The sequence below is a fragment of the Leptonychotes weddellii genome, chromosome 5 (assembly GCF_054177405.1).
Source record: "Leptonychotes weddellii isolate Sample4059 chromosome 5, ASM5417740v2, whole genome shotgun sequence".
Classification (NCBI taxonomy): domain Eukaryota; kingdom Metazoa; phylum Chordata; class Mammalia; order Carnivora; family Phocidae; genus Leptonychotes; species Leptonychotes weddellii.
Genome location: NC_138373.1, coordinates 32448687 through 32476096, shown reverse-complemented (window position 1 = coordinate 32476096; position 27410 = coordinate 32448687). Strand labels below are relative to the sequence as shown.

At 47.7% G+C, this 27410-nt stretch overlaps 3 protein-coding genes across 6 annotated transcripts in view; 1 reads left to right on the top strand and 2 right to left on the bottom strand.

Annotated features, from left to right (window-relative positions):
- Positions 1-213: 213 nt before the first annotated feature.
- Positions 214-9668, bottom strand: NMRAL1 (NmrA like redox sensor 1). Of its 3 annotated transcripts, none has more exons than XM_031021224.2 (5): positions 9378-9668; positions 5324-5562; positions 3081-3330; positions 1800-1990; positions 214-595 (listed from the first exon to the last, which is right to left on the bottom strand). In XM_031021224.2, the coding sequence occupies exons 1-5, from the start codon at positions 9415-9417 to the stop codon at positions 479-481; spliced, it is 837 nt and encodes a 278-aa protein (XP_030877084.1). In that variant the 5' UTR covers positions 9418-9668; the 3' UTR covers positions 214-478. The 3 variants fall into 3 exon arrangements, with proteins under 3 accessions (XP_030877084.1, XP_006750021.1, XP_081676264.1); XM_006749958.3 differs by having other exon boundaries at positions 214-498; XM_081820138.1 differs by lacking the exon at positions 214-595 and adding an exon at positions 609-737.
- On the bottom strand, positions 9419-26757 carry LOC145721351 (uncharacterized). Its single transcript, XM_081818886.1, has 3 exons — positions 26726-26757; positions 13149-13503; positions 9419-10009 (listed from the first exon to the last, which is right to left on the bottom strand). The coding sequence occupies exons 1-3, from the start codon at positions 26755-26757 to the stop codon at positions 9419-9421; spliced, it is 978 nt and encodes a 325-aa protein (XP_081675012.1).
- The window catches only part of HMOX2 (heme oxygenase 2), a 29460-nt gene continuing 15468 nt past the window's right edge, over positions 13419-27410 (top strand). The window contains exon 1 of one of the 2 annotated variants that reach the window (XM_081820136.1): positions 13419-13570. The gene's annotated coding sequence lies outside the window, so the exon portion shown is untranslated. The remainder of the gene's footprint in view (positions 13571-27410) is intronic. The other variant, XM_081820137.1, reaches the window with a different exon arrangement.

The window sequence follows — 27410 nt, the reverse complement described above, 5'->3', positions numbered from 1 at the left end:
GAAGCAGCAGTGAGAGCTGTGGTCACAGCGCTGTCTCCCACCTACTGGACGAAACTTATAACTGCATTTACATCCTGTGTTTTGAGCCCTCCCGCCCCCGGCAGGGGAGGGGTGCTGAGCCACTTGATGCTTCCTTTTGGAATTTTCATGCCCCAGCAGCTGCCACCCCAACCCGAGTCCCTGAAACAAAGCCCTCTTCTTTTGGAACCCATCTGTGAAAACAATGGCCTTTATTTAAGAAATAATTTTTTTGTAACACAAGAACGGATCACTGTGACACTTCCCCGTGCCCCCAGACGGGGCTGAGAAATGGCGGGGTCAGAGCCCAGCAAAGTCTCCTTTGTGCTGCTCCAGCCACTGGTCCAGTGTCCTGGCCTTGGGGTTGAGCCTCAGGGTCAGTTCAATGTCACGGTCAGGTTTCAGGGCATAGAAACGGAACATATTGGCCAGGTCCCGGGCGCCAGGGAAGCCATACTTCTCATAGTCCTCCGGGGTCGTCTAGAAACAGAGGGGAGTCTGTTGGGTCTGTCAGCATCTCTGTCACCCCAGCTGTGGGCAACCCAGTCCCGACCCAAGTCCTTTCCAGTAAGTTCATCTGAAAAAAGTTCAAAAACCACTGTTTTAAGTCAACTTAAATCCTGTTCTTTCAAGGGGCGCCTGGCTGGTTTAGTCAGAAGAGTGTGCGACCCTTGATGTTGGGGTCATGAGTGAGAGCCCCACATTGGGTGTAGATATTACTAAAAAAAAAAAATCATAAATCCTTTTGAGTTCTTTTGAGATCATGAGATGGAAACTTCTCAGCCCTTTCCAAACCAGAACTCTGCAAACATCACTTTCTTACTCAAAAACCGAAGCTGTTCTCCTTTCCTGACCAAACTGAATGTAAACTCAGCTCCTGAAATCGTCCACAGCTGCATCAGACCTTTCTTTGTTGAGACGTAATGCACGGCCATTTAGAGCATGTTTTCTAGAGCACCTCCTTGCGCTAAGGAAGCACTTAACATCAATTATTCCGTTCAATCCTAACAACCAGGGAAGGAGATACTATTCATGCAACCATTTTATAGATGAGGATACTGAGGCAGAGAGGGTCTGGGACTGTGCCTCAAGGTCACACGCTGGTGGGTGTTAAGGGCTGGGAGCAGGATCCGAGTCTGGGGAGTCTGACCCACCTGAAACACGCCCTGCCATGGCGTCCCCATCATTGCTTTGCTCAAGTCTGGGGGCTCTGGGGGTGGTTTTTATCTTTCAATGACCTGGGAGTTTCCCAGGTTTTCTTTAATAAGTCAGTCTCACTACCATAATGGGAAGAACCAATAAGAAACAAGGCACCTGGGGTTCTGAACAGGAAGACTGAGGGTCAGCGGGGAGAGGGGGCCAGAGGGCCTCCCGCCCATCCAGCCAGGCCAAGAGGAGACGGGTGGGGCCCATCTCTCTGGTCTCCTTCCCCTTCCCTCCCTCAAGTCACACCCCAGAGAAGCCCAGCACCCCTGTGTGTTCATGCCTTGCCTTGGACCCTCATATCCCCTCTTCCTGGAAACTTCCTCACTAGTTAGTCAACTGCCTAAGCCAGACCTGGCTCAGCAGCCACACCTGGCTCCCAAGTACAGCATGACAAAGGTTCACAGTGATGAATTCAGATTTACCCTGCCCGGAGTGAGGGGGCCGCCCTAGATACTGCTTCCCTACCACCCATAAAGCCCCCACTGGGGGGTGAGAGTGACCAGAACAGGCTGCCAGAGCCCCCTAGTGGGAGCTGGGATGGCACCAATCCGGGGCCCAGGACCGCGGGAGCCCACCTTGGCATTGCGCACAGCCTTCCCAGTGTGCTTGGAGAGCAGGGCGGCGTACTCCTCTGCTGTGTGCTTGCAGGTGCTGAGCCCAACATTCCGGCTGACGTATTCTTCCGGCATCTTCAGCAGGCTGAGCACCACGGGACCCAGGTCGGTCACAGATATGCCATCCATGGGCACATCACCCATGGGCAAGCCTGAGGGGGGAGGGGAGGTGTGTGCTAGCACATGTTCCTGCCATGCCCACCGCCGGGACACGGGCACAGGTCAGCACCCCCAGTGTCTGTGGTGGAGGGTTCACTCAGGAAACAGGATGCGATCCGAGCTCTGCCACCTTGGCCCCTGTTTACGCCCTGAGCCCTGGTTGCTCCATTTACAGAGTGGGGCGAACGCTGGGCCTGCCCACCCTCCCGGGGCTGAGAGAGGAACAGGAAGGAAATGAAGGGGCTGCTCCCGAGCCACTGGCCCCCGTGCACTCTGTGGTATCTGGGATTCCTGACCTGGAAAGCCAACTATGCTAACAGGAATGCCGGATGCCGAGGCCAGGGACTGGCCCAGAGTGGCACGTGGCAGGTGCTCCCTAAATGTGTGGAGTCGGTGGGTGACTCTACCTGCCAAGGTGGTCTGGTGGCTGGGGAGGCAGAGCAGGGGCACTTGGGTCCTGCCGCTTTCCGCGCCCATGAGAAGGGTCCACCACAGCTGCCCATTCAGGTCACCCAGAGACTTTGTGGGGACAGAGCTCAGCTAGAGTCCGAACACAAGAGGTATCCCCGACCAGCTCTGCAAACTATAAAAGGGCGATGACAGTGTGCCAACACCAGGCCCAGACTGCTCACCGTCCCTGCTGTTCACGCACAGGGGAAGGGTGGCCGGCTGAGGACCCTGGTCAACCACAGGACACGAGCTGCCTAAGGCTCCCTGTAGCCCATTTACAGACGGAGAAGAAAGTGCTTTCCTACTCTGTGACACCTACCACTGGACCTGATCCTCCAAGTCCTCTCCTTACTCCCGAAGGAGAAGTAACAAGTGTGCTCATCTCTGGGACGAAGCATCGCATCACTGCCTCCTGGCAGATTTTCTCATCGCCCCTCCAAGAGTCAGTCACGTCCATTCCACAGAGCAGGAAGCAGAGGCCCAGGGAGGTTACATGCTTTGTGCAAAGTCACAGGCCTAACATGAGGGAACCAGGGCTTGGACCCGGAACCATCTAAGGACAAGCCCATTTTCTACAACACCCACAGCTCCCCTCAGTGAGAGCGGACGCTCAGGAAGGAGTAGGGCACTCACTCAGCAAGTAGCTCTTTCCATCGGGGGCTTTCTGGGGCAGGAAGTTGGAGAGGAGATTCTCAAAATAGCAGGACAGCCGCACACTGGTCATGGGAACTCCGATGTCCCGGAAATATTCCTCTACCTCCCCTTTGCCATCAAAGTGGCCTGCTGCCAGTCTCCCACCCGTCAGCTTCTTGATGTTCTCCAGGCCGCTGTAGACCACGTAGTGAAGGCCCAGGCGCTTGGCCAAATCGGCCAGCAGCTTTCCCTGGTGAGAAAGAAAGGAGAAGCCACAAAGCTAAGAGGGAGGATGTGTGTCAGAGCCCTGGCTCTCCCACCCCCATTGCCACTGTGCCTGATGCTAAGAGGCTGACACCACTTCACCCTCTGATAAGGCTCCCTGTTCTGGAATGATGCTCGCACGTGGTACCACGCCCTCACACACCACTGTGAACCTTCTGTCTTAGCGTCACTTCTCCAGATCACCCGGGTGGTTGTACTTCCCGATATGCTCAACTGCGGCCCTCCCACGTGCACTGTGACGGGTGGGGGTAGGTCTTCTGCTTGGGAGAGGGCCGCACGGAGCTCTCCCACCTCTGCCTGCTCCATGCAAAGCCATGCTCCTTGAAGGGCCCCAGCAGGCCGCTAAAGAGGTGGTACAGCTCAGGGATGAAGCACAAACACTGCTTGGGGGCCACACCTGCTCTGCAATGCACTAGCCTCGAGATCCTGGACCAGCGACCTAACCTTCTGGCAGCGGTTAAACTGGGACAGCCACACCACCTGCCACATAAGAATGTGTAGGGGATTGAACGGTGGCCTCCAAAAAGATATGTGCACATCCTAACCCCCAGAACCTGTGAATGTGACCTTATTTGGGAAAAAAAATCTGCAGATATAGTTAAGGAACTTGAGATCATCCCAGGTGGGCCCTCAATCTGAGGACAAGGGTCCCTGTAAGAGACTGAAGAGGAGACATGGAGAGGAGAAGGCCACATGAAGGTAGAGACTGGGTGGATGTGGCCACGAGGAGAGCCAGCAGCCACCAGAAGCTGGAAGATGCAAGGAGTGGAATCGCCCTTAGAGCCTCCTTCTGAAGCCTCCTTGATTTTGGACTTCTGGCCCCCAGACCGGAGAAGAGTCAGTTCCTGTTGTTTTAAGCCACTCGGCTTGTAATGGCGGCCACGGGATGTGAACACAGGCAGTTGGGATAATGAGCCAAGACTGCCATCCATCAGAAAAGCTGTCCTCTCCACTTTGTGGGATGGGCTTCCATGTAAGATGTATTCAAAGACAATGTCAAGGCTAAAAACAAGTCTGGAGACCAGTGGTCCAGTCCAATCTCCCTTTATTTTACGAAGGCCCTTTTTCCTAACAAAGCCCAGGGCAGGGAAGGCCCACGTCCAAAGCAGGGCTATGGCTGGCTGTGGATGACCCAGGGCTGAAAGCTAATGTGCTGGCCAGTCAGCAGGTGCCTCTCCTCTGCCATCACATTCCACAGATCCCTGAGTACCTGTGTGTGACGGGCTCTGTGCAAGTGTCCCCATCTTCAGTGGGATAGAACAATGGCCACGTCTCACATTATCTGTTTCCTATCCCTCCCCGTGCTGCCTGGGCTCAATAACCAACTAACTAGAGAGAATGTGCATGGAAAACAGAATAAACCGAAACATACAACACGTCAAAGGGGACACGGGGACTTTCTGCGCTGATGGAAATGTGTTCTGATTAGATTGGTAATATGTGGGTATATTTATATTCAAATTTTATCCAACAGTACAATTAAAATGTGTGCATCTTATTATCACAAAATGATAGGTCAACAGAGTTGGTTTTTTGGAAAGTGTAAAAAGTTACTGGATGACAAAGTAGATTATCAGCTGGGGGCTGGGGGAGGGAGGAACCGGGAGTGACTGCTAATAGGTACGGGTTTCTTTGCAGGGTGATAAGATGTTCTGGAATTAGGTGGTGGTGATGGCTGCACAACTTTGAGAGTATACACTGAATTATACACTGAAAGGGCAAACTATGGTGTCTGAATGACATCTAAGCAAAAGTCACTGGAAGAGGAAGCAGCTGCCTCCCGCACTCATTAAAGTCCAGGAGGACTGCATGGAAGAGGAGGGAAAAGGCCTGCAGTGGACAGTGGTCACAGGCAGGGTCAGCCCCTCTCTAGCAAGTTGGAGCTGCCTCCCAGGGAGCCCCTTGTAAGATGCCCTGCTCCTAGGCCAGCCTCCCCACATCTTCCCACCTGCCCTCACCTGCTTGACCTCCTGCTCCTGGCTGCAGTTTTCCCAGTAGTTGGTCACAATGAAGGCAGCATGGGCCCCACTCAGGGCCAGCTCCATGCTGGCTTCGTCATCCTGGTCTCCCCGGACCACCTCTGCACCCTGCAGCCTCAGCTCCTTTGCTGCCTTCTGCCCAGGGTCCCGTGTTACCACTCGAACCCTGAACGTCCCATCTTCCAGGAGCGTCCGGGCCACTGAGCCTCCCTGAGCACCTGTGAAGAGACAGAAAGACCTGCAGGGTGGGACCTGCCTGGGGGTCCTGCTCAGGGGAAGCCCCAAAGGGAACGCTCCACACCAGCCAGACACCCAGACACTTTTCACCTGTGATCCTCACTGAACGCCTTACACCATTTAAAAAATAATAGCTTTATTGAGATAGAATTCACCCACCTTTTAAAGGGTAGATAATTTGTATTTATTTAAAAAGTATTTTGGAAAATCTGTATACTAGTTGGCTGATTTTGCCCAGAGTAAACAAATACTTATACTGGGCAGCTGAGACTTCTCCCACTGTGCACGCATCATACTTGCCTCGAATTTCACCAGTAAGATTCACTGCTTCAGGTCAAATAAATACATAAAGCATACAGTGCAGTGGTTTTTTGTATATTCAGAGCATGCAACCATCATCACAGTCAATTTTAGAACATTTCATTCCTCCCACCCCCCAAGAAAACCCATGCCCATCAGCACTCACTCCCTATCGCCCTCCCTCTCAGCCCTGGCAACCACTCATCTACTTTCTGTCTCTATCCATCTGCCTATTCGGGATGTTTCCCACAAATGGGATGATACAATATATAGCCTGCTATGTCCGGCTTCTTTCACTTAGCATGTTTTCAAAGTTCCTCCATGTTTTAACAGGCATCACACCTTTTATCAAATGTTTGAAATGTGGGACACCTGAGTGGTTCAGTCGGTTAAGTGGCTGCCTTTGACTCAGGTCATGATTCCGGGGTCCTGGATGCATCGGGCTCCTTGCTCAGTGGGGAGCCTGCTTCTCCCTCTCCCTCTGCCTGCCGCTCCCCCTGCTTGTGCTCTCTCTCTCTCTGATAAATAAATAAATAAAATCTTTTAAAAAATGTTTAAAATGTATTATGGGGCAGCTGGCTGCTTGGGCGGTAGAACGAGCAACCTTAGGGTCATGAGTTTACTTGTACAAAATAAATAAGTAAAATGTATTACAATATTTAACACATACACAAAGGGATGTCAACACCCATGTACCCACCCCTCAGCTTAAGAAATACAGTATTACCTACCATCTTCTTCCTTTTTTTTTTTTTTTTTAAAGACTGAGGGGCCCCCAGGCTGTCCCAGTCAAAAGAGCATGCAACTCTTGATCTCGGGGTCGTGAATTTGAGCCCCACTTTGGGTGCTTAAACTTAAAAATTGACTTAAAAATTAAAAAAAAAAAACACCTTTAGAATAGATTTAAAAATGACTGCCTTCAGCTCAGGGCATGATCCCGGGGTCCTGGGATCGAGTCCCACACCCGCTTCTCTCTCTCCCTCTCTCTCTGACTCTCATGAATAAATAAATAAAACATTAAAAAAAAAAAAATGACTGAGAAGGGCGCATGGGTGGCTCAGTCATTAAGCATCTGCCTTCGGCTCTGGTCATGATCCCAGGGTCCTAGGATCAAGCCCCGCATGGGGCTCCCTGCTCAGCGGGACCCCTGCTTCTCCTCTCCCACTCCCCCTCCCCCTGCTTGTGTTCCCTCTCTCGCTGTCTGTCAAATAAATAAAATAACATCTTTAAAAAAAATAAAAATAAAAATGACTGAGAAAATGACAAAAAGTAAAATCATTAAAAGGAATAAAATAAAAATCATCCATAAATATATGTGTAAGAAAACTGGCTGTAGCACTATTTGCAATAGTGGAAATTTGTAGACAAATGACGTGTCCTTGGGTAAGAATCTGGTTAAATAGTCGGGCTCCCTGCTCAGCGGGGAGTCTGCTTCTCCCTCTACCCTTCCCTCCTGCTCATGCTCTCTCTCAAATAAATAAAATCTAAAATTAAAAAAAAGAAAGAAAGGGGCGCCTGGGTGGCTCAGTTGTTAAGCGTCTGCCTTCAGCTCAGGTCATGGTCCCAGGGTCCTGGGATGGAACCCAGCATCGGGCTTCCTGCTCCGCAGGAAGCCTGCTTCTCCCTCTCCCACTCCCCGTGCTTGTGTTCCCTCTCTCACTGTGTCTCTCTCTGTCAAATAAATAAAATCTTTAAAAAAATAAAAAAGAAAGAAAAAAAAGAATCTGGTTAAATAAGTGATCGATCCATGCCAAAGTGACTGAAAAGAATGTGGCAGATCTGTATGTACGACTTGCACAGGTGAACATGAACTCTCCTGGAGTGGAAAAGGTAAGTTGCAGAAGTACAACTACCCTCACACAGTACTGGTGGGAACATAAAATGGTGCAGTCACTTTGGTTTGTTTTTTTTTTTTTTTTTAAAGATTTTATTTATTCATTTGAGACACAGAGATACAGAGAGAGAGAGCATGAGCCGGGAGAGAGGCAGAGAGAGAGGGAGAAGCAAGCTCCTCCCTGAGCCAGGAGCCCGATGTGGGGCTCGATCCCAGGACCCTGGGATCATGACCTGAGCCAAAGGCAGACGCTTAACCATCTGAGCCACCCAGGCGCCCCTGTGCAGTCACTTTGAAAAGCAGTCCGGTGGTTTCTCAAAGGGCTAGACACAGAGTTACCATATGATCCAGCAAGTCCAGTCTAAGCATGCACCCCCCAAATTAAAAACATGTCTACATGAAAACTTGTATATGAAATGTTCCCAGCAGCATTATTCACAATAGCCAAGAGGTGGAAACAAATCAAATGTCCATCAATGGATGAGTGGATCAACATGATGTGGTCTACCATAAAATGGAATATTATTCAGCTATAAAAAGAAGTGGGGTACTGACACATGCTGAAAAGTGGGTGAACCTTGGGGCGCCTGGGTGGCTCGGTGGTTTAAGCGACTTTTGATTTCGGATCAGGTAGTGATTCCAGGGTCGCACTGGGTATGGAGCCTGCTTAAAAGTCTCTCTCTCCCTCTCCCTCTGCTCCTCCTCCCCACCCCAAACCCCAAAACAAACAAAAAACCCCAAAGTGGATGAACCTCAAAAACATGATGCCAAGTGAAAGAAGCCATTCACAAAAGGCCACATCCTGTATGATTTCATTTACAGGAAATGTCCAGAATGAGCAAATCTACAGACAGAAAGTAGACTGATGGCTACCAGGGGCTGGGGAAAGTCAGGAGAAATGCTAGTGGGTGTGATGTTTCCTTTGGGAGTGACGAAATGTTCTAAAACGGCCTGTGGTGATGGCCACAGAGCTCTGTGTATATACTAGACATCAGCGAACTGCACACTTTAAATGGGTGAATTGTACGATATGTGCTTTATACCTTAAGTTGTTCTATGATTTTAAAAACATACAGGAAAGAAAAAAACAACAGATGGGGGCAAAATAAGACGCTTTACCATTTAAGATTTTTTTTTTTAAAGATTTTATTTATTTATTTGAGAGAGAATGAGAGAGAGCACATGAGAGGGGGGAGGGTCAGAGGGAGAAGCAGACTCCCCGCTGAGCAGGGAGCCCGATGCGGGACTCGATCCCAGAACTCCAGGATCATGACCCGAGCCGAAGGCAGTCGCTCAACCAACTGAGCCACCCAGGCGCCCTAGACCCTTTACCATTAAAAAAAATAATCTTTGTGTCTCTCTAACCTGTCTGGTAGGATACTCTAGAAACTTGATGACAGTGATGGATGGGGTTGTCAGGACGGAGGTGGGAGGGAGATTTAGTTTTGGTACTATGTGCACGTGCCACTTATTCGAAAAAGTTAATTTTTTTAAAACGTGAAAGGGGCTGTGCGCCCAGGTGCTGCCTCCATCCCGGCCCCCCCACACCCCCCGCCCTGGCCGGGTCAGGGGTCCGAGACGCAGGACCCTCCCTCCAGGCCCCATCCACCCACCCTGGGGACGTCTCCCAGGCTCCGCGGGGCTGCGCTCGCGCTCGCTCACCTGTGGCTCCAAACACCACCACCAGTTTCCTGTCCGCCATGCTAGCCGGCGCGGGAAGTGCGGTCCCGGAGGCCAGGGGGCGGTGGGACGAGCGAGGTCTGTGATGCGTCCACCGGTCCCTCCTGGGACGACCCCGAGCGCGCACCGCGTGGGCCCAACGGGCGCCAGACACCCCGACCCCGTCCCCCACCTCCCGCACGGAACCTCCGGCCGCCGCGATCTCCACGCCCCAGCCCCGGTGGGAAACCTTGGAGCCGGAACGGTGGGCCCCGGGCCTTGCAGCCGAGTTCACCGTCGGGGGGTGTGGGGAAGTGTGGAACCTGCGAGAAGGCTGACCCCGCCCGCAGCTCCAGCCCCGCCCTGGCAAAGCCGCCCCTCCCCGGCCGTCCTGCGAGAAGGGACCCCAGGCCGCGCTGCTTCGGGACTCCTAGCGTCCGGGCCCTGACTCCGCGCGGAGCTGAGCTGCCATCCCCCCCTCGGCGGGCACAGATGGTTCGTCCCGGATCACGCGGGCCTGGGCGTGCGTCCGCGCTAAGCAGCCTCGGCGGCTTGCGGCAACTGGATTTGGCGGGTCTCCTGGGCTCCGCAAAGTGCACGTGCGGAGCAGCTTGGGGGGCGGCTGGCGGTGAGGCCTACGAAAGCAAAAAAACAGAAAAAAACCACATGGTTTTATCTTGCATGAACATCTGGAACTTGCAGATACGGGGTGTCACCTAAAGATAGTTAAACAGCATCTGGGACTCTCAACCCCCAAGGCTCTGAGTTCTTGCAAGCCTGACTCACCTTTGAGGTTGCGACTAGTTGCACGGATTTGAGTTATTTTTAGCAGAAAAAGTGAGATTTCTCTGTATTCACTGCTGAATTTCCAGCACTTAGCACAGCACCTGGCACGTAGGCGCTCAATAAATATTTGCTGAGGGGCGCCTGGGTGGCTCAGTCGTAAAGCGTCTGCCTTGGGCTCAGGTCATGATCCCAGGGTCCTGGGATCGAGCCCCGCATCGGGCTCCCTGCTCAGCGGGAAGCCTGCTTCTCCCTCTCCCACCTCCCTTGCTTATGTTCCCTCTCTCGCTGTGTCTCTCTCTGTCAGATAAATAAATAAAATAAATAAATAAAATCTTTAAAAAAAATAAATAAATAAATAAATAAATATTTGCTGATTGACCCGTTGTCTAAACATCTAGACACTGGAGTTCCCCGGAAACCCAACTAAAACTGGTGCTGTTTTCCCAAATCTAGTGGTGGAGATAACTTACAGGGTAATATGTATTTTATTTATGTAAAATATTGGTCTTTATTATAAAATGCATGTATTTAATACATATTATGTTTACTGGTGTTTATAAATGAAGATTTCATCTATGTGTTCATCTTGCATAAATCTTTTGCAGTCTCCACCACATCCTGTTATGTTATGTCTCTATGCTGAGACTGTAATGTTTGCCTGGGTAGGACTCACCACGTTAGATAGATAGGGCTAATCCTTACTCATTCCTTAAGATTCCCATAGCCATCACCTCCTCCAGGAAGCCCTTCCCGGACCCCTAAGCTAGGCTAACTATTCCTATTCTATTCCCATCTCTATTCCACTGATAAAATTGTCTACCATAGTAGGAGGGCTTCCTGAGATCTGGCCTATGTCATGTTTCTCTCAGTATCTCTTCCTTCTGGCACCATATCCAGCACTTACTAGGAACTCAATTAATACCTACTAAATGGAACCCAAGTGCATAGTAGTGTGTTAAAGGATGAGGGTTTTCTTCAATTACATAAGGATAAAGCACAAAACCCAATGTCTCAAGGTCTCCACTTTAAGGAAATAAATCCAAACCACAAGGCATGTAGTAGGACCAGCTGCAGTTTGCAAGGCCTGGTGCAAAATGAAAATGCAGGACTCCTTGTTCAAAAATGATCAAGAATTTCAAGAAAGCAACAGCAGAGCATTAAACCAAGTGTGAAGGCCTTCTCACAGAGGGACCCTGTGCAAATGCTGGGGTTACAAGCCCAGGAAGCCAGCCCTGGTGCCCAGGTTTAATTGAGTAGCATCCCAGGGACACAAGGAACTCAAGGGACACAAGGAACTCCATGCCTTTTGGCCTTCCAACCTACAGCTTGGAAATCAGTGCAGGCAATGAGTGGCAGAATGGCATCTCTGCCCCCGGGCTTCTGGTCATTGGTGCTGGTGCCAGGGGTTCTGTCTGGAAGTGGGTAGGTATTGACAGCCTGGGCAAAAGTCTTGTCTGTTGAAGCCCCACCCAGCCCACGACACCACAGTGGTCCCCTGAGGCCTGAGGAGAAAGATTTGGCTACTGACTGGTGTGCTCAGCTGTGACTCCGCACTTCCTGTTGGTCTTTATATCTGACGGAAGACTTCCTCCAAAGCTCTTGCCAGTTCACCAAGCCCAGTGACTTGTGGTAGTAATGATAACGGCAGGGCGGGGGGGGGGGGGGAGACACCCTTCTCTGAGCTCCTCTGATGTGACAGATAAGCTCCACATTATCTCATTTGAATTTTATTTATGTAATCTCTATGCCCAATGTGGGGCTCAAACTCAGGAAATCAAGCCAGGCGCCCTCCCCCCCACATTATCTCATCTAAACCCTCAAAGCAACCCCTCTTCAATCAGTGTCACTGGATTTAATTCAATTTTATGTGTATGTATTTGGGGCAGGGGCAGTACAGTGTGGTTTCCAATTATTACTTTTTAAAAATTCATTCTTTTTTAAATTTGCTTTTGACAGCCAAGTAACGTATAATGCATTTATGCATCTCGTAAAAACATTTAAATAGTACAGATAAAGCACAAGCAAGTGACCCTCGACCTCCCTCTGACATTCTAGTGTGTAAACTTTCTTGGCCTTTGCATGCATTTAGATATCTAAACGTGAACATGTGGAAAGAACATTTTGTAGTTAAAAAATAAAAGGGATCATACTGAATATATTTTCCCCCAAATTTTATTTGACATATAGAAAATTTGAAATAACTATATAGTGAACACCCATACATATACTTACCACCTGGATTCCACAGTTAACATTTTGCTATATTTATCAGACACCTGTTATCCATCAACTATCTTATTTTTTGATATGTTTCAAGTAAATTGCAGACATCAGTGCCCTTCACTCTTAAACACTTCACATACACAATAGAGTTCAATACTTTTTAGGTTAAACTTACACACTGTCAAATGTATTTTTGTATTTTCCTACATCTTGCTTTTCCCTTCTGCTTAACCATCCTCCCTAAGGTGGCGTCTGCCCTTCTTTATTTTTTAAAGATTTTACGTATTTATTTGACAGAGAGATAGCACAAGTAGGCAGCGCGACAGGCAGAGGGAGAGGGAGAAGCAGGATCCCTGCTGAGCAAGGAGCCCAATGCGGGGGCTCTTTCCCAGGACCCTGGGATCATGACCTGAGCTGAAGGCAGAGGCTTCACCGGCTGAGCCACCCAGGCGCCCCTGCCTTTCCTTTTTTAACGGAAGCACAACTCCGTTGAATAGATGTGCCCCTGTCAACCCCAACCCCATCCTCCTTTAATGGACGTTTAGGTTGTTTCAAGATTTTCACCCAAATGACGTACGCATCCCCTTAGGTGTTGCAATGACCTTCCTTGCTTATGCCTCTTTGGGTTCTCGCACGCGTTGTTCTACGAAAGCTACCGAGAAGTGGAATTGAGCAAAGTGAAGGCCCATTCTTAATTCTAACAGATCTCGCTAAATTGTCCCCGCTTCCCCTGTAACTCCCACGAACACGGCACGTACCGCACACCTTTGTCAACACCGGACAATACGGGTCATTTAATCTGCAGCCAGCTCCAAGGGTAAAGAAATGACGGGAAGCCAGTGCGGCTGGAACAAAAAGGGCAGGTGGAGCCCAGCGCAAGAGGAAACCGGAAAGGCGGTGACACGGGGCACGGAGAGCGCGTAGCCGCGAGGCACCCTCATTAACACCTGCTCTTGTTAACCCGCTCTCTCGGGAGCGCCCAGACTCCCCTACCGCCAGGTGCCCCGCGGGAGGGGCCGCGTGTCCGCCGCAGGGGCGTGTCCGCCGCAGGCTCCGCCCCCGCGGCGTGCGCGCGTCGGGCCGCCCTTGCACCGCCCGCTGGGCTGCGGCGGCCGCGGCACTTCAAGGAGTCGCTGACTGAGGCGCGGACTCGGCGACGGACGGTCGGCCGAGCGGACCAGAGGCCGGTGAGTGGCCCGCGCCCTCCGCGGCCCTTCTCTGGGCTCCTCGGCGAGTCCGGCCGGCTCGGGCCTTCGAGACCTGGGCCGGACAGGCGGCGGCACTCTGCGGCCCCGGCGCCGGCCTGAGGGTGACCCGGCGGGCCGGGGCGGGGGGCGGCCGGAAACGGGGTGAGCGCGGATGGGGCCGAGTTGAGGGTCCCCGCTTCCTACGCGCCGCTTCGGCGGGCCGGCCAGGCCCGAGCGGCCGGTCCGCGTTGGGCCCTATTGGGCCCAGCCCCTCGCCGCGTCACGAGTGTGCAGGGCGAGGTGATCCCGGGGGCGCCGCGTGCCGTCTTGGCGTTCCCGGAGGGGGTTGCAGCCTCCGACGGCCGTGAGCCCACCGGGACTCCCGCCTGTCTCCGGGCGCCCGAGGTCTGTGCCCCGCGTGGCGGCTCCTGCGGGCTCTGCGCTTCCTCCTGACTCACCTCAGTCGGAAGGGCGCTTTGAGTCACTGTCATGACTTCATGAGTGACCCGCGGCCGCCGGGGCGCAGATCGGTCGGGAGGGACCGACGCCCGGGGCGGCCGGTTAGTCCGGGCGGGGAGTTTACCAGTCACCTCGTCGGCGCACTGCTGTAGGTGTATTAATTGCCCGGGGTCGCCAGGAGCGCCTTGCACAGTCTTTCTATGCTCAAGGCCTGCCTGTGTCATGCGATTTATGTGGATTCTTGATGAACCGCTTGTTGTGGCCTGTAGCAGTTCATGTTCATGGCTCTATGAACCAGAGAAGGCGGCCTGTGATTGGGGGTGGGGGGAGGGGACACCGTATAATGCTCTGCAGTTCACTGTCAGCCCCTTCCAAAAGCCTGTGAGTTGATAGGTTTTTCCACTTATAAAATGGAATTAATGATGAGACGCGGGTTCAGTGACTTCACCTGCATCCCACAACGGAGATGTCGCCACAAATGGTTTTGATTCTAGTCGTCTGCCTACAGATCCGATGATCTTTCCTAAACAGTGTCTTAGAGATTGGAAACGGGTTATGTCGTTTAAGTTCTCTTTTCCCTCTCCCGGGAAACGGTCTTCCAAGTAGAAGGAACAGGAGCTTATTGGTTTTGTGTATTTGAATTTCTGGTATGACATTAGCCGGTGTGTTCTGATTAAAATTTTAACTCCCATATTTAAAAATTTTAGTTTTTCTTTTTGCAAGGAGTGGGTTAAGGAATACACTTTAGTAATATGTGCTTTATTTTATAGGTTTTTCTTTTCTTTTTTCAAGAAACATCACAAGCTTACCAGAAGCTCACAGCTCACTTGGGTATTTGCAGATTTACTTGGTGGAATTGGAAACACTTTTAAATACAGCACCTAAGCCAAAACACTTGTGAGAGTGTGGGAATTAAAGGGGCCTTGCAAACGCTCACTGAGTAACCCCATCTACCTGGGGATGCGAGGAGGAAAATCTTCGGGTTCTCTTATTGTCTGGTTTGATTTGCTTTTTTCTTCTGCTTGGGCCAATAAGGTGAGATGCTGTGAGTCACCAGAGTCAGGTGTATGAGCTACTCTAGAAATGACAATGCCAAATGAAAAGATGAGTTACAGAAAGTATTCATTGCCCTTAGCTCACGCCTTACTGAGTTTGTTGAAATGCAAAATTGGACAGCTGGGGCCTTTGAGCTACCTTGATTTTTTCTTTTTTTTTTTGGTTTTCTTTTAATACCTGACTCCCTTCGTAGGACAGCTGAACTGCATCAGTATTATATCAAAAAGTAGAGTATCACTCCTTCAGGAGAAAGATACTTTTGAAAATTGGAATTGTGGGGTCACCTGGGTGGCTCATTCGGTTAAGTGTCTGCCTTCAGTTAAGGTCATGATCCCGGGGTCCTGGGATTGAGCCTCATGTCCTGCTCCCTGCTCAGCAGAGGTCTGCTTCTCCCTCTGCACCCCCCTCTGCTCTCTCAAATAAAAAAACAAAACAAAAAAACAACTGGAAATGTGTATTTATTGTAAAGTTGAGAATTCAATTTGTTAACTCCTTGGTGGAAAAAAAAAAGATGAAAAATTTGAACTGTAAGTTACCTCCTGCTATGTTCTTGGCCACAGTTAACTGAAAAGTTGTAAATAGACATTTAATGCAATCTTTTGTTCTTACAGTAATCAGTGAGGGAAGAGCTCTGGATTACATCTTTTGTGTTAAACGCAATAAGGGTTATGTGCTTTTTAACTAAATTTATTATATCTGTTAAGTTTGCAAAAACATAGATGAAAGCTCTTTTGTTGTAACTTGAATGATTTCTCAGGATATTTTTGCAGTACTGAGAAGCTGTGCCATTTATGATTAATTCTTGGGAGGGAGGGAGGGAGGGAGAGGAAGGGACAGAGAAAAGTAGGAGGGGGAATCTTTAATTGGAACAGTTACTGTAACTGCTTGTAATGAGGTCTTTTTTAAAATTTTTTAATATTTTGGGCGCCTGGGTGGCTCAGTTGGTTAAGCGACTGCCTTTGGCTCAGGTCATGATCCCAGGGTCCTGGGATCGAGTCCCGCATTGGGCTCCCTGCTCAGCAGGGAGTCTGCTTCTCCCTCTGACCCTCCCCCCTTTCATGCTCTGTCTCTATCTCATTCTCTCTCAAACAAATAAATAAAATCTTAAAAAAAGAAAATGTTTAAAAAAAATAAATAAAATTTTTTAATATTTTAATTTTTTAAATTTTTTATTTTATTTATTTTTTTTAAAGATTTTATTTGACAGAGAGAGCACAAGCAGAGGGACAGAGAGGGAGAAGCAGGCTCCCCGCTGAGCAAGAAACCCGATGTGGAACTCCATTCCAGGACCCTGGGAACATGACTTGGGCCGAAGGCAGCTGCTTAACAGACTGAGCCACACAGGTGTCCCAATATTTTAATTTTTTAAAAAGATTTTATTTATTTATTTGACAGAAACAAAGCGAGAGAAGGAACATAAACAAGGGGAGTGGGAGAGGGAGAAGCAGGCTTCCCGCTGAGCAGGGAGCCGGATGCGTGGCTCTGATCCCAAGACCCTGGGATCATGACCAGAGCCGAAGGTAGACGCTTAACGACTGAGCCACCCAGGCGCCCTCTTTTCTTTTTTTTTAAATACTGGAAGATATTTTACTCTGGTGACCATTCAGGTGTTCTGTAATATTGTTCACTGTATGGTTTACTTCTCTACATTGACTCCGTTTACCATAATATATTATCTCCCATTGTATTACACATTTTATTTTATTTTATTATTATTTTTTAAAGATTTTATTTATTTATTTGACAGAGAGAGACACAGCGAGAGAGGGAACACAAGCAGGGGGAGTGGGAGAGGGAGAAGCAGGCTTCCCACTGAGCAGGAAGCCCGATGTGGGGCTCGATCCCAGGACCCTGGGATCATGACCTGAGCCAAAGGCAGCCGCTCAACAACTGAGCCACCCAGGTACCCCTGTATTACATATTTTAAAGCCAACTAATGAAGGCAGCTGTGGCCCTCAGAAATTTCATTTTTAAATTTCTAATAAATTTGACACAGATCTGAAATACAGCAGCCCATAACTGATGGTCTGGTTTAGCAACATTACATATAATTATGAATATGCAGTTACATTTATACAGATTGCAAGAAATCTTGCATTTCTGAATGACCATTGTCTTTCCATTTAAGAAATAACACTGGTTTTTGGAGCTCACTACGGATAAGGTAAAGGTGTATAGCTATTGTAAAAGGAATCCATTAACAAACAGCCCATCAAAACTTGCAATCAGGGGGAATGAAATGGAGCCAGGAACTCTTTCTGGGTCGTCATATCAACACATTTATATTCAGACCTCACAAGGCAATATTCTGAACTCTTAACTAGGCATTTCAAAACAGCAATTAAATTCCTAAGGCTCTTATGTGAACAGGTTTTTTCTATTGCTTTGATGTAATTTTCAAAGGCTTTTAGCAAACATGCATTTCTCTGTGTGATAGATTTCTTTAAGCAAATACTGTAATAGTAATCCAAGGGCTGACTAGTCTATTTATGGAATAGGAATTACGTCAGTGCGTGTATTCTTGCTGTTCAGTGATGGGATGTTGAGGAATTTTCTTTCTTCAGATGTGTGCTTGAGTATCTCGCTCAGTGAAAGTCTACAGATAGACTTTTTGTTTGTACTTCAAAGTGATTGAATTGTTGGGATGCCTGACTGGCTCAGTTGGTAGAGCATGCAACTCTTGATCTTGGGGGGTCATGAGTTCCAGGCCCATGTTGGGCATAGAGTTCACTTAAAAAAAAAAAAAAGTTGGGCGCCTGGGTGGCTCAGTTGGTTAAGCGACTGCCTTCGGCTCAGGTCATGATCCTGGAGTCCCTGGATCGAGTCCCGCATCAGGCTCCCTGCTCGGCAGGGAGTCTGCTTCTCCCTCTGACCCTCCCCGACCCTCCCCACTCTCATGCTCTCTCTCTCTCAGTCTCTCTCTCTCAAATAAATAAATAAAATCTTAAAAAAAAAAAAAGTGACTGAATCGTTAAGTACAAGATTAAGCTGATTAGTCAATTTGTAACCATTTTTTTTCATTCACAGCTATTCAACATTAGACAGTTTTGTTTTACTTGTCTGTGTATCTAAATACATACTCATTTATAATAGAGTGAAATATAAATGGTTGGTTTCTCCCAAAAAAGGAAGTTGTGATGGTATATTTTTGACCATGAGAAAAACATTTAAGCCCTTTGAGCTAGTTTCTGTATTTGAAGAATGGGGTTAATACTTAATAAGGTTGGGGTGCCTGGGTGGCTCAGTCGTTAAGCGTCTGCCTTCAGCTCAGGTCACGATCCTGGGGTCCTGGGATCGAGCCCCACATCAGGCTCCCTGCTCGGTGGGAAGCCTGCTTCTTCCTCTCCCACTCCCCCTGCTTGTTTTCCCTCTCTTGCTGTATCTCTCTTTGTCAAATAAATAAAATCTTTAAAAAAAATACTTAATGAGGTTAAGGTTAACACCTTAAAAGACCTTTAGTGCCTTGAATGGTGTTTATAGATCTAAGACAGGGGTTTTCAAACCTTTCTATTTGGGTAAGTTTGGGATTGGGCCAGGGAATCTGTGTTTTTAAGGTTTCCCGTGTGATTCTTGTTTAGGGCCCCCTGTCTGAAGCAGAAGCTGGACCAAAGTGGGAGTGGACGGACAAGAGGGTAGAGAAGTCAGTGACTAGGGTACATGGGGGAGTGGACAGCAGAAGAGGAAAGAAAGGGGTAATTGTTGCATGGCAGTGACTGCTGTCAGCTTGTACACCAGAGGCCGAGCAAGCAGATGGTCTTTTCTCTTTGCTTAGGGGAAAAAAATTAATTTTTGTCACATGAATAGATTTGTTTCTTTCCCAGGAGTATCATAGGCCTAATTATTGCCATAGTTCTCAGTAACTTTAAAAGGGCTTTGGAGAATAATGGCATAACAGAGACCGGTGTCTTGCACCCTGCCTGTCTGACTTTTTCTAAATACTCCCAGCTTCCTGCCTTTGTCCTGATGAGCTCCCTTAGTCTCAGAAGACTCAAGTTTCACTGTTTTGTGTTCAACACCACAATTATCTGAGGGCTGTGGGAAGGCACTAGAGTGATTTAAACAATCTGTCATCATGCTTTTAGCTAACCTAGTTGATTGGCCTTCTTCATCAGTTGCTATGATGGTCATATTTTCTATGCCAAACACTGGGACCCATAGTCCGAGCATACAAGTGTACTAAAGGAACTGATGGGACGGGATATTTGATTTGAATCAGAACTGTCTTGGAAAATGTGGAACATAAGGCTCAATCTTTACACTGTTGCCTGTACTGTATAATTAATATTTACACAAGGCACTAAAGGTCTTTTTTATTTCTCTCTCTGTCTTGACTGAAAGGTGCTTAAAGTCCAAAACAGGGTTTTAGGCCTCTTTGTAGTCATAGAGCCCATGAGCATTATAAATGCTTGTTGGTGATCCTATGGCATGTCACGTGTCCAAGTGTAGCCATCCTCTTCCTTAGTTACTGGATCTGCTCTTCTCTCTGGCAAGACCATTACACACTGCTGCAGAGGAACTGTTGTCATGAGGAATTATTTCCAGGGCAGTCTGGAGGAGGGCACGCAGGTGAAGGGAAAGAATTGGTGAGCAAAACTGTGTGTGGGTTGGGAAAGGAGTCTAGGTAGTATTAGAACACAGATGTAGTGGGGGCGCCTGGGTGGCTCAGTCGTTAAGCGTCTGCCTTCAGCTCAGGTCATGATCCCAGGGTCCTGGGATCAAGCCCCGCATCGGGCTCCCTGCTCAGTGGGAAGCCTGCTTCTCCCTCTCCCATTCCCGCTGCTTGTGTTCCCTCTCTCGCTGTGTCTCTCTCTGTCAAATAAATAAATAAAATCTTTAAAAAAAAAAAAATGCAGATGTAGTGAAGTGTTGACCTTTACTACCTTGGTTTTCTTCGGAAGGCAAGGGCAGAGTCAGGCTTTCTCTTTGTTTAGTAATAGCAGGTATCCCACTAATTAGGAAATAACTTTAATTTTTTTAGATTAAAAAAATTTTTTTTTTAAGATTTATTTATTTGACAGAGAGTTAGCAAGAGCAAGAACACAAGCAGGGGGAGTGGGAGAGGGAGAAGCAGGCTTCTCGCCGAGCAGGGCGCCCGATGTGGGGCTCGATCCCAGGACCCTGGGATCATGACCTGAGCCGAAGGCAGACATTTAATGCCTGAGCCATCCAGGCGCCCCAGATTTTTAAATTTTTTAAGTAATCTCTACACCCAACGTGGGGCTCAAATTTACAATCCTGAGGGATGCCTGGGTACCTCAGTTGGTTAAGCATCTGCCTTCAGCTCAGGTTATGATCTGGGGTCCTGGGATCAAGTCCAGCGTGTCAGGCTCCTTGCACAGCAGAGAGCCTGCTTCTCCCTCTGCCTGCTCTGCCTGCTGCTGCTTCTGCTGTGCACGCTCGCTCTCTCACTCTCGCTCGCTCGCTCTTTCTCTCTCTGACAAATAAAATCTTTAGGGGGAAAAAAACCTTACAACCCCGAGATCAAGGGTTGCATGCTCCGCTGACTGAGCCATCCAGGTACCCCCTAGAAAATAACTTCTAAAACACTCCATTCCTATACCACACACTTTTTTTTTTTTTGACAGCTACAGTGAAATTTCCAAGTGTGTGTCTTCAGTGTCATATTTGTCTGCTCTCTGTGTTTGCAAAATCATACTAGAGGACCCAGAAGGAGAAAAGTGGAGTGACTAGCTGCTGTAGGTTATTCTTTCTTGCCTTTGCATTTGGCTTTTCCAGGGCATATTGTCCAGTTTTAAAGTTAACGTTCAAGTGCAAATGCCTAAAAGTAGAAGGGCAAAAAAGCAGTGATATCTGCGTATTAGGCAGTATGTATTGCCTCTGTGGTGTGCGGAGTATTGGCACTGAGGGGGTGTGCAAAACAACAACAAACCCAGCACAGTCCTTGTTCACATGGAGTTGGCTGTCACCTTGGGGAAACTCGAAACAGTAAAATTTCTTTGTAAGGTTTATGATTGTCGTTCCGACACAGTATTTTGGGAGGTCAGCGAAGTGAAGTGCCAAGAAACAGAAAAGACTGAAGAACTTGAACTGAACCCATTGGGGTTAGGTGAAAGAATATTAAGAGAAAAGAAGGCAACCAAAGAAAGGGGGAAGCCCTCTTTAATCAGTACTCAGGGTCTCACTGAAAACATACTCCAATGAGAATGTCTCTCGTAAAGAGACTTTGCTGGAATGAGGATTCTTTTTTTTTTTTTAGATTTTTTTTTTTTTTTTTATTCATGAGAGACGGAGAGACAAAGGCAGAGGGAGAAGCAGGCTCCCAAGGAGCAGGGAGCCCGATGCGGGACTCGATCCCAGGACCCTGAGATCATGACCTGAGCCGAAGGCAGATGCTTAACCATCTGAGCCACCCAGGCGCCCTGGAATGAGGATTCTTAACCTGAATTCTGGGTCTGTGGGTAAACTTTAGGGGCCTGTGGATGCTCTGGAATGTCACTGGCAACATTTTTTATATGTAATTATCCTGGAGAGAGAGTCTACAGCTGTCATCTGATTCTCAAAAGGGATTTGCAACCAAAAAAAGGTTAATGATTATATTCTGTTCTGGCAAATACCCTTCCCTACCCATCTTCAGAAGTGCATGTCTCTGAATTTCTGTCTTCAGATGAAGTATTTGAGTGGAAGATTAGAGACAAACCATAGAATTCCTTTGTAAACAAACAGCCTTTCACCAAACACCCTCATGGGACATGCATGAGTGCTCATGCAAAGGACAATGTGTTCCCACAGAGGTTGTGGTCTAATCTTTCAGGAACAGGGCAGGTAACGCACCCTCCCTTACTGGTGTGGTTAAGGCTCTAGGTCTGCCCTCAGGGACCTTAGAATCAAGTGTAGTGGATACAGAATTAGAGCTAAGTAAGAGTGTTGGGGATGGGGTGAATTGAGGACACAGAAACCACAGGTTTTTTGGAAGGTCAGGACATTTTCAAGAAGCTTCTGGACTATTGGAAACAAGGTGTGAAAGAGTTTAGAGAGCCCTAGTGCAGCAGCCAGAAAGCCCTGGGCAGGTCCACGAACAGTGGCTAATCCAGGACCAGTTTCTTTCTGTTGCTTGGAAGCACTAGGCTAAGAGACTGCCCTAAAACCACTGTCACTTAGCACATGCAGCAGGAAATGGAAGCCATCTGTTTCAAAGCAAATGACCTAGCTTCCCTAGACCGCAGCCCGCAAACTAGGCTGAGCTCAGAGTTCCTAAGGATGCTGGAGGAGTTGAGCTCCTGAGTACCTGGCCTGGCTTTATTTTCCATTTATTTTTTTAAATTAAGTAAGCTTTACACCCACCATGGGTCTTGAACTCAAGACCCTGAGAATCAAGAGTCACATGCTCTACCTGCTGAGCCAGTCCTGTGCCCCCTGCCACCACTTTAACTGTGGTTGCTCCACTCACTGTATTTGCTTTATGTATTGGCCTTTTGTTTAGGGTTTGGTTTAGAAAAAGGGTTGAGGGGCGCCTGGGTGGCTCAGTTGGTTAAGCGTCTGGTCATGATCTCAGGGTTGTGGTACTGAGCCCCGCATGGAGCTCTGTGCTCAGTGCAGAGTCTGCTTGGGATTCTCTCCCTTCCTCCCTCTCTGCCCCGCTCTCTTGCTCGTGTGTGTGTGTGTGTGTGTGTGTGTGTGTGTGTGTGTACACGTGCTCTCTCTCTCTCAAATAAAAATAAAATCTTAAAAAAAAGTGGGGGTGCTGAGATACCTCATAGAACCCTGGAGTACATGGTCCCCTGCCTTTCTTTGCCTATGAATTGTTGAATATTTGCCCTCCCCACCTTGTCTACCTTCTTTTTTCCTAAAGTTATTCATTCATTATTGCCTAATCATGTCCTTAGGCAACAGTAGATGTTCTGGGCTATTTGAATTTTTTCTTGATAATGATTAATAGAGACAATGATGTTTGACCAGTTCTTGGGAACTTTTGGGAATTATAGGCACCCACTTCATGTATCTTTAATTCATGTAGTTTGTGGGGGCTGCCTCATGGAAAAGGAAGTTACTCAGTTTTACAGTGGCAAACTGTTGTTTCTTTGTTTTCTTTCAGTAAGTTGTGATCACTGTAGCATTTTTGCTTTTTCCCCTGGTAATAATGATAATCTTATTCCTTGGTGTATTTCCTCCAAAATGTGCTTAGAGACAGGATATGGGCTTGTTAGGAGGTTATACAGCTGTTGCTTGGGTTTACCCCTTCCCTAGAGTAACAAACATGAAAATGCTGCTGTGTATCCCTTCTCTCTAAAGCCAGCTGGAGGAACAAAGGGTTTTTACAGTGGTAGATATCAGGAAGTGTCAGGTGGTTTGTGCTTGCCTGGGGTGAAGGAATGCTAGCAAGCATTTGTTACTTTGACTATTAAAATTTTGCCAATCCATTTTTTTAAAAAGAAAGCCCCGGGGAGGGGAGAGGATGCCATAAGGCAGTGTTCTGCTTCCAATGAGGCTTTCACAGTCCCTAAAACCAATGCAATGCAACATTTCTTCTTCAAATATGAAACTGTTAGTTGAGCACAAAGCATCACATGTTTGGTTCTCCGACATGGCCAATCTCATCCCTCACCCCCATCAGTAGAAATTTCTGTAGTAAAAATGCTTACTCATTAGCCAGCCATTTTTCTTATTTTGGGGATTCTTTTTTTTTATTTTTTTTGAAGTAGGCTCCACACCTAATGTGGGGCTTGAACTCAGGACCCTGAGATCAAGAGTTGCATGCTCTACCAACTGAGCCAGCCAGGCACCCCTCTGGGGCTCATTTTTGTCATCTGCTCTTTGAGAATACCTTAATTTTGAGAATACCTCAAATTCTGGAAATCATGCATTGACTCAGCAAACCCTGATTGGGTGCCCTGTGTTGGGCAGTAGGAGAAAAAGGTAAATGAGCAATAATCTGGAATGTAAATAAATAAATACTAAAAAATAAATACTGTAATGGGATATGAGTGCTATAATAGATCATAAAAGTCTTGTTTAGGTAACTCTTAATATAATATCAGGCCTCCAAGATCATCAAGCTCATTGTTTTCTATACCTTATTTTTAGAAGTAGCACAACCCCATTTTTGAAGGAAGAGTAGCAAGGAATAGGGGAGCTGCTCTGGCTGAAACAGTTGGGGGAAGCCCACAGTTTTTCCTGCTCTTCGTCATGTTAAATACCATCCTTCCTGCACCTTACTGAGGAATGCCTCTCATTTTATTTATTTATTTTTAATTTTATTTATTTGAGAGAGAGCGAGCATGGATGGGGGAGGGGCAGAAGGAGAGGGAGAAGCAGGCTCCCTGATGAACAGGAAGCCCCATGTGGGGCTTGATCCCAGGACCCCAGGATCATGACCTGAGCTGAAGGCAGATGCTTAACCGGTTGAGCCACCCTGGCACCTGCCTCTCGTTTTATAAATGAAGATGTTGGAATTTCCGGAAAGTCCTATAATACATCTAGCCATTGCAGGCCTTGTAATAAAACTTAGTTCTCCTGATTTTTAGCCTGCTTGTCAGTCATGCACCAGACTGATAAATGATCATTAGATTTCTTCCAGTATTTTGTTCCATTCCACAAAGAAGTCAGTACTCTCAGGGGCTTCACCTCTACCTGGCTTTGTTACTGAGCTTGAAGCTTTAAAGGTTTTGGCTCCTAGTGATCCAAATACAAATCAGTCCTATTCCCAGGAAGGTACTGTGACCCCTTTCATTGTCATCTGTGGACAGTGCCAAGTTGCCCTATCTAGTAACAGCCTCTTCTGTTTTCTGGTGTAAATTCAGTTTCCCCAGAAATCTCTGTAAAGGATATTTGATAAAGGTGTGACAAACAGTGTGAAGCATAGTGCCAAAATCTCATCTTGTCTCTGTAAACTGATGAAGGGATAAGAAGAGTATTAGATGCATGTCCTTTCTTGAATGACGTTAGTGCTGCTTCTGAGATTCAAGCAGGGTTTCTCAACCTTGGTGCTATTGACATTTTGGGCTGGATAATGGTTTGTGGTGGTGGTGGGTCTGTGAGTGCACGTGTGTATGTGTGTGAATACCTGCACTTGTGTTTGTGCTTTCTGTGCCTTGCAGGGTGTTGAGCAGCATCCTTGGCCTCTACCCACTAGATACCAGTTGAATGGCCCACCCCCCAGTTGTGACAACCAAACATGTCTCCAGACATTGCCAGATAACCTATGGGGGCAGGTGTGTGCCAGAATGGTCCCCAACTGACAACCATTGATTGGGCTGGGGATTGAGTGTCATGAGATATAAGTGCAAATCAGATTTATCACAAAGTCAAGTAAAATTTTCAGTTACCTAAACCTTTATTTATAGTGATGAGCTATTCTAAAGAAACAAAACAACATGCCCTGTCCTCCACCCTGACCATAGCATGAAGGGGACCTTCATCTAACTCATGTTCAGAGTGTCCCTGAAAGAGTTTGAACTTAGGTGATCATCTTCCTTTAGATCCTTTGCAAAATTTATTTTGTTAGAAATTCCAAGATTCTTCTATTCCTTTCTTGGTATCTAGTGTTATCAGAATGAAAACAGAGGTTCTTCACAGTGAGACTTCAACACAAAGTGTGGGACCCCAGTACAGATTTGATGTTGCCTGCAAGGGTTTTCATTGAGACAGGGGTATTTCCATTTCTTGTCTAAAAGTATATGGGGGGTTGCCTGGGCGGCTCAGTCAGTTAAGTGTCTGCCTTTGGCTCAGGTCATGATCCCAGGGTCCTGCTAACGGGGAGCCTGCTTCTCCCTCTGCTTACCACTCCCCCTGCTTGTGCACTTGCTTACTCTCTCTCTGACTAAATAAATAAATAAAATCTAAAGAAAAATAAAAGTATATGAGAACATTCGTTAACTTCAAACTTTAAGGGACACTTTCTTCAATTAACATTATACAATATGTTGAGGTTCTATAAGTAATTTATCTCATTAAATTCTCATATCTACCTTGCAGAGTTGTTACTACTATCCTTACAGGTGAAGAAACTGAGATTCTGAGAAGTAGCCGGTCCAAGGCCACCTAGCTGGTGTGTGACAGAACCAAGCTTTGTTCTCAGTTGTGCCTGACTAGAGCCTGGGCCTTACCACTTCCCTGCTTTTCCTTTTGGCTTGTGTGGCCAGTGGATTCTTTCTTGGCTGAGCTCAGTTCAAGTAACATTTGTTGGGTGCCTGCCACAAGTCATCCATGCAGTGCAGCCGTTGCCTCGCCTCCTCCCGTGTCACATCAGCATATCAGCATTGTGTTGTGCAGAAAGGACTTGTATGCATATGCTTGCTATTAGACTGCTCTGTGCCCCTGACCCCTCTACCAGTGGAGGTAGGGCTCACTGGGAAAGCTGAACTCCTTACTCTGAGACAAAGTCCCAATAGCTGCTGTTGCTGGTCCTCTGCTGCCATAGACAAAGCTTTTGTAGGATGGAGCCAGCCTCTTGGAGTTACCGGTTGTGAGGCTGGGCTTGTTTCCTTGCCCCCACTCCACTCACCCACCCCTTCCCCCCCTGCTGTCAGAATCTAGGCAGTCATTGTGAAAAAGCCTGGGAATAATACCTAACTCTGTAGGCCTGTGGGAACATGTTAAGATCCCTTACAGGTCCAAAGTGAGATATAGGAACCACCTTGTTAGATTGACCAATACCTTGGCCTGTGGAGTTCCTAATCTTACATGAAGTTTATGTTGACATACTTCATATCCATTGCACTACTGTTCCCAAGTTAGACATATATTTTTAGTTGGCAAAGATGGGACCGAATAGATTTTTTTTTTTTTTAAAGATTTTATTTATTTAGTTGAAAGAGACAGAGATAGCAAGAGCAGGAACACAAGCAGGGGGCGTGAGAGAGGGAGAAACAGGCTTCCTGCCAGGAAGGGAGCCCGATGTGGGACTCGATCCCAGGACCCTGGGATCATGACCTGAGCCGAAGGCAGACGCTTAACGACTGAGCCACCCAGGCGCCCCCAAATAGATTTTTTTTAAAGATTTATTTATTTATGAGGCAGGGAGGGGCAGAGGGAGAGAGTCTCCAGGCAGATTCCCTGCTGAGGGTGGAGCCGGAAGCGGGGCTCCATCCCACGACCCATGAGATCACAACCTGAGCTGAAACCAAAAGTCCAGTGCTTAACCGACTGAGCCACCCGAGCACCCCAGGACTGAATAGATTTTAAACACTCAGCACATGGAGAACATGCTTTTAGATTCTTGAAACCAGATCTTCTATTTCTCTGTAGTTACTATGGTGATAGATGGTATAGAGATGTGCAGATCCTATTGTGACCTCTCCTTGGTGCAGGGATGCCATGAGTCTCTGGCTTCATTGTCCACCAAGGCCTGGCAGATCTGGCTGCTTCC